A 7206-nucleotide genomic window follows, 5' to 3' on the forward strand; every position below is an offset into this window, starting at 1 on the left:
TCTCTCTCTCTCTATCTCTCTCTCTCTCTCTCTCTCTCTCTCTCTTCTCTCTTAGTACCATGTTGCCACTCATCTAAAACAAGCTTACCCTTGTCTCACTGAAAGCCACGTTTCAATGTCCTTATTTGGAGTAACATGTGCTTCCTAGTGATTTTTATGTAACTGTAACCTCTCTGTGATTCCCTCCCCACCACAAATATAGAAACAAGACTGATTAGCGTCCAATGTGATTGATAATCCTCGTGATCAGTGTCATGTTACCTCCTGATTAAAACCCACGGCCTCTCGCTGATTTGTAGGCTTGACTCGATCGGTGAAGTCCAACTCCCGACTTATCTCCTCGTCTTCTCAAAGATGCCTTCTATCTATCTTGGTGCAATGCTTTTCATCAGTAGGGAAACAGTTGTTGTAATGTAAACTGGTTATGGAAGGCAAAGCCACCTGCTTTTTGTTGTGCTCACAGTACAAAGCCGCTCCACATTCCACTCACATTTATGTTGAAAACTAGTTTGGAAATTCCCATTCTGCCTTGCGTGATTATTCCAATCTGTGATTGTTAACCCTAGTTAAAGGAACCATAATCAAGTTAAGTTATAAGGTTAAAGATTCAGTTAAGGAATAAGGATCCTTCAAAAGTCTTTCTTAATACACCTTACACCCACTGTATCGACTGGACTTTTAGACATGGTCAGGGCTTTGAACCGATATTTTTTCAATCGGTTCGTTCCGAACAGAGATGGAATTATAACGTTTCCGGTTATGAGTTCCACCAATAAATTGACGTTCCCAAACCGGTTAGAACAAAAAAATATTGTTCCCGGAATGGTTAATTTCGTTCCTGTCAGCTGATTAGTCAAGTCAAGTCAAGTTTATTGTCAATTTCTTTACATGCACTGGTCATACAAAGAATTTGAAATTGCGTTTCTTGCTCTCCCATGCAGACATAGACTAATCTAGGTAAGGACATAGACAGTATAGACATAGACAGTACTCATACATGGACATAAGACAGTATGGACGTAGACATTGCTCATACAGACATTTAAAGTGCAAGACTTGACAACAGAAGACTTGTAGAGAACATACATTAAGAGGAGGTATTTTGTTGTGCTTTTTCTAAAAGTCCTTTATAGCGTTCTGACATAGTAATAGCAGCATTTGAAGAAAATAAATAATTAAAAAAGGTTTATTAAATACACCAGCAGCAGTATGTGTGTGTGTGTGTGTTTGTATGTGTTTTGTGTGCGTGTGTGTGTGTGTGTGTGTGTGTGTGTGTGTGTGTGTGTGTGTGTGTGTGTGTGTGTGTGTGTGTGTGTGTGTGTGTGTGTGTGTGTGTGTGTGTGTGTGTGTGTGTGTGTGTGTGTGTGTGTGTGTGTGTGTGTGTTTAGTGCAGGTAGAAAGTGCGGTGTGCGTCTGTGTGTGTGTCTGTGTACCTGTGTGTGTGTGTGTGTGTGTGTGTGTGTGTGTGTATGTGTGAGTATGAGTTGTGTGTCAGTGTGTGTACGTTTGGGTTTAGTGCAGAAAGTGCGGTGTGCTTGTGTGTATGTGTGTGTGTGTGTGTGTGTGTGTGTGTGTGTGTGTATGTATGTGTGTTTGTGTGTGTGTGTGCATGTGTATGTTTTGAGTTAGTGCAGGTTGAAAGTTCAGTCACAGATGTAGTAGTGCAGGTGGAATGTTCAGTCGCAGATATGGTGGTGGGGATGAGGGGGGGAGCGTTGTCAGTGGCCTGGCTGGCTAGAGGCTGACAGTGAAGGGAGAGTGGGTTGAGTGTTCAGTATCTTGATTGCTTGATGCATCGTGCTGCTTGCAAGCCTGGTGGTACGGGAACGGAGGAGCCTGTACCTCTTTCCAGAGGGCAGGAGGCTGAACAGTTTGTGTGCAGGGTGGCTTGTGTCTTTGATGATCATCAGTGCTTTCCGGGTGAGGCGTGCGGTGTAAATGTCCTGCAGGGAGGGGAGTGGTACTCCAATGATCTTCTTCGCTGTGTTCACAACACGCTGGAGTGTCTTCCTGTTTTTCTCCGTGCAGCTTCCTCCCCACACTGTGATGCAGCTGGACACGACGCTCTCTATGGTTCCTCTGTAGAATGTTGTCATGATGGAGGGTGTAGCACTTGCCTTCTTTAGTTTGCGCAAGAAGTAGAGACGCTGATGGGCCTTCTTCGCCAGTGATGTAGTGTTGGTGGTCCAAGAGAGGTCGTCGCTGATGTGCACTCCAAGGAACTTGGTGCTGCTCACTCTCTCCACAGCATCACCGTCGATGGTCAGTGGTGGCAGTTGTTTTTGGACCCTCTGAAAGTTGACGACAATCTCCTTGGTCTTGTTGACATTCAGCAGGAGGTTGTTGTCTTTGCACCATCTGGCCAGCAGGTCTACTTCTTCTCTGTAGTGGGTCTCATCGCCCTTAGTGATGAGGCCCACCAGTGTTGTATCATCCGCAAACTTCACTAGATGGTTAGTGCTGTGGGTCGTTGTGCAGTCATGTGTCAGCAGCGTGATTACTCCCCATTAGGGGTGGTACGGTTCACAAAATTCACGGTTCGGTTCATATCACGGTGTCAAGGTCACGGTTTTCGGTTCTCTACGGTTCTTTTTTTTTAGTTCATGATAAATGGTGCACTGGCTAATAGAATCGGACTTATCACTAAATATCCTACATATGGTTTGTATAGGCTTATAATGTGAAAATGGTGTGATTTTAATTGTGTCATCCTCTGATTTGGTCTTATACGCTAATGTTTTAATCAGAGAGACTGGATAAGATACTCCTAGAATCTGTTCTAGATCTGTCTAGAATATGTTTTACATATTTTTCTGGGCAGTACATGAATTGCGGTTTGCGATGGATTGCACGGTTCGGTATGTGTGTGAATTGTACGGTTTCGGTTTTCGGTGCGGTTTGTGCCATCCCTACTCCCCATATCTGACGCTAATTAACCAAGAAAGACGGAAGTGCAAATGGATCAACCTACATTCTAAACTGTTTATTCAAACGGACACACACACACACACACACACACACACACACACACACTAGCATTGGATGCAAATGGATGTATCCGAATCTTTGAAGTACCTTGAAGAACTGTGTACCGTATATTTATATCAGCACATCTGTATGTTGTGACCTCATAAGTAAGAGAGTTTGTCTAAAGAGTGACTAATGTACGTAGTCTGCAGGTACTGTAACAGTAGTCACCCATGCCTGGAGTTCCCTAGAGCCCTGTGTACGGTGAAACTACTGTAGATAACCTGTGTGGGCTCGTCAGCTAAATTGTAACGTAATGTGTAACCTTGAAGTCATCCTGGACAAGAGTGTCAGCTAATTGTAATGTAATAATGTTTTTGTGTTGTGTGCAGAACACCTTGGAGACGTGTAACATCTGCACTAAGCCCATCATGGAGCGCATCCTGCGGGCCACGGGCAAGGCCTACCACCCCCAGTGCTTCACCTGCGTGGTGTGCCAACGCAGCCTGGACGGCATCCCCTTCACCGTGGACGCATCCAACCACATCCACTGCATCGAGGACTTCCACAAGTGAGCAATGCGCGCGCACGCATACACACACAGACACACAGACACACACACATACACGCACACACATGCACATATAGTACACACACTCTATAGATGCCTCCAACCGCATCCACTGCACTGGGGACTTCCAGAAGTGAGCAATACGCATACTCATACATACCCATACCCACTTGTGGATGACTGAGTGGGCTACTGTAACAAATGCCCTTAGGACAGGCTTGGTATTCCGAGTCTACTGACCATCAACACACAGCAAGTGATAGAGTTCCTGTAACACACACTAAGAACCGAGGAGATATTGTATGTTCTGGTGAAAATAATGACTCGTGTACTTTTCCACATCAGATGCATGTGTTAAATTCTAACATGATACTGTTTCTTTACCCGTGTATTTTCGTGGTTATTATTTTGAAACAGATAGGACACTCTTAAGACACTGTCAAGTGACAAGGGCAAAACAAAAACTAGAAGCAATAATTTCAGTTCGAGGACCACACCACAACCAGACAAAGGTTGTTTTCAGTCAGTTCACAGAAGTACTTGTCACCAGGTGAGGAAGCGAAATCATGGGCTGGTCAAGCCAGGCCAGAAGTTGGTCTAACCACAACACAGTCGCCTTTGTTGCTCGAGGAACAGCCCAAGCCTGTACACTCACCTTAGTTCCCCTTGCTTCTGCCTTTATTGAAGTCTTGAAAGCCAGTTATGACTCCTGCCCATTGACCGGGGCAGTCTCATGAGGAACTTTGGTCACCTGATTGCCCTAGGACGCCTCTGCTCATATCCTCAATCGACCTTCTGCTCTCATAGTCACACCTTCCCCTACAAGGTGTTCCTCAAATCCCCAGATGCTCAAACGTTTTGCCCAAACAAACAGTCTCTGGTATTGTCTTCCATATTCTCCACCTTATGACATTAATTCCAATTACATTCAGTTGATAATGGTGATCACGCGAAAACACTTTTAGACAATCAGGCACAAGCGATGCCTTTGTTCGTTTCTTTGTCCATTCGCAGTGAATGAAGGAAGTTGTTCAAAGAAACATTAATCAATAGTCTGTTTTTCCCCTTGTAGAAGCATTGCGTGTCTTTGCTAGAGCTCTGACATTTTGCCCTCCCCCCTGCAATCCTCTGCTTGTCATTCAGCTTTGTCAGGATCTGAATGGATCGATTCAAGTCCATGTGGAACTAAATTAACACACGTCAGGTCACCAATTCTGCGAGCCAGTTTTAAAACTAGGACTGATTAGATTTTCACGTGTACGGCAGACCTCAGATTTAATCTGTCCCAATAATGTCCTCTTCCTTTCACCTTTGGTATGTCTCCGAAGAAAGCCCAGTCTGGCCTACATTCCAGTTGTTTGTTTATTTTGTTTATCGTGTTTGTTTTCAAGTTAAGCTTTTGTTGCTTACTGTGCATTTGGAAAGGTAAGTATCCAGGTCAACTATACCCATGTTTTCCATGTACACTGTAGTCATCAGAAGTGAGAGTATTATGTTTGTTAGTTTGTTAGGTCCACTGGAGTCGTTTCTGCTTGTGAGCATTGATTAAGAATCCAGATTCACCAGCAGCTTCAAATGTCACCTGTTTCACCTGTTTGCTGCTTTGTAGTACTATTTTAACACATTCTCTTATCCTGATGTATTTATCTTACAGAAACCTTTCTTAATGTGCCTTTATCTGCACAAATCTGTGTGTGCTCCAAATCGACCACAAATCCAGTAATGTAACTCAACCTGGAAGATGTTTCTGATTGAAATAGCTGTTAATTTCATTGATTAAGACTTGTTAGTGCTTTTGATTTAAAACAAAAAAATACTAGCAACACTAGCCCTTTTTGTGTCATAATTTGGAACAGTTAGAACTGTGCATTTCAAGTTTTTTTATTTTAAATAAAAATACCATCATTAGAAGGTTAATTCAAAAACATTTGATTTGTACTCTAATGGCTGATGACTTGAAAATCATGATGACTGACATTTATATGGATTATTTAGGGAGAACATGTGAAAAATGTCACTTGCATAATAATATGGAACGCTGTGTACTTCTGTGTACTAAGGTCACAAAATGTTTGTTGATTTCTTTTTTTAAACCACACTGTTTGTGTTTGGCCCCAACAGGAAGTTTGCTCCACGTTGCTCGGTGTGTGCGGAGCCGATCATGCCTGCTCCTGGCCAGGAGGAGACCGTGCGCATCGTAGCCCTGGACCGGGACTTTCATGTGCAGTGTTACCGCTGTGAGGTGAGACAGGGCCGAAAGCTCTGCGAACTACACAGATCTTAAGCCCTATACAGTGCATATAGTGCAAACATAAGCATGCCTTGTTTTCTGTATATTTAGGCTTAGCCATTTTCTTCCAGCCCATTAAAATCTTAATATCAGTCCAGTGACTGTCAGACAGAGTCTTTGGAAAAACGCAACATGGGCAAGGGCAACTTTAATTTAACTGTGTGTGTGTGTGTGTGTGTGTGTGTGTGTGTGTGTGTGTGTGTGTGTGTGTGTGTGTGTGTGTGTGTGTGTGTGTGTGTGTGTGTGTGTGTGTGTGTGTGTGTGTGTGTGTGTGTGTGTGTGTGTGTGCACCCCCACTACAGGATTGTGGCACCATGCTCTCGGAGGGGGACAATCAGGGCTGCTACCCGCTGGATGGCCACGTGCTCTGCAAAAATTGCAATACCAGCCGCATCCAAGCCCTCACCGCTAACGCCACCACTGACCTCTGAACAACACACACACACACACACACACACACACACACACACACACACACACACACACACACACACACACACACACACACACACACACACACACACACACACACACACACACACACACACACACACACACACACAAGCATGACCACACACGCACATATACACACACACACGAGCACCTGCATGCACACCACACATGTTCCCAAAATTGTACCTGCTTCAACTCAAGCTCAATAGATATATGCAAGCACACATGACAAAATGAAATGTATTATATCGAAACACCATCATTATTAAGTTTTTATTTAGTTACTCCTCCCCACCCATTTTACAGCGCACACACACCCATACACACCCATACACACACACACATGCACACCCCCCCCCCACACACACACACACACGCACACACACACACACACACACACGCACACGCACACGCACACACACACACACACACACACACACACACACACACACACACACACACACACACACACACATTATTTGTTATATTGTTGCACAGCTTAGTGCTAGAAGTGGTGAAAGCATTAATTCCACTGCTATTTTTTCCTATGCAATGTAACTGTGACTTAGCACAGAAAACCTTTATTTTATACATTCCTTTAATACAATCCTATGCCAGTGTTCAGGAAGCAGGTTCATCACACACAGCCATGGGTTGGCGTAAGTACACTCAGAAATCCCTCATTGCATAGTTTAAGCATAGTTTGAATTATGGAATGTGCTGCCTTTTCGCACTGTTTGGCCTTCAAAGGCTCCCGTAGGGTCGAGGTCACTTTTGGCCACTATCTTGAACTGTAAAGGGACCACATCATTCCATTAGGTGCTTAGACTGGGGCTAAAAGGACAGCAGTAACCTTTGTATTATAATTGTAATGACACCTTGTCACAATTTTAATACATTTGCAATGTAATAAATATTTGCCCTC

The 7206-nt window shown here is 43.9% G+C and overlaps 1 protein-coding gene across 4 annotated transcripts in view; it reads left to right on the forward strand.

Moving 5' to 3' along the window:
- lpp (LIM domain containing preferred translocation partner in lipoma) overlaps window positions 1-6641 on the forward strand; it is a 232562-nt gene extending 225921 nt beyond the window's left edge. For 3 of the 4 annotated variants that reach the window (XM_063201661.1, XM_063201662.1, XM_063201663.1), the window contains 3 exons: window positions 3360-3538; window positions 5660-5780; window positions 6131-6640. In XM_063201661.1, the coding sequence (XP_063057731.1) occupies window positions 3360-3538; window positions 5660-5780; window positions 6131-6259 (429 nt within the window). In that variant the 3' untranslated portion in view covers window positions 6260-6640. Of the gene's footprint in view, window positions 1-3359; window positions 3539-5659; window positions 5781-6130 lie in introns of all 4 variants that reach the window. The other variant, XM_063201664.1, reaches the window with a different exon arrangement.
- Window positions 6642-7206: the final 565 nt, after the last annotated feature.

Source organism: Engraulis encrasicolus, chromosome 6, assembly GCF_034702125.1.
Source record: "Engraulis encrasicolus isolate BLACKSEA-1 chromosome 6, IST_EnEncr_1.0, whole genome shotgun sequence".
Taxonomy (NCBI): Eukaryota; Metazoa; Chordata; class Actinopteri; order Clupeiformes; family Engraulidae; genus Engraulis; species Engraulis encrasicolus.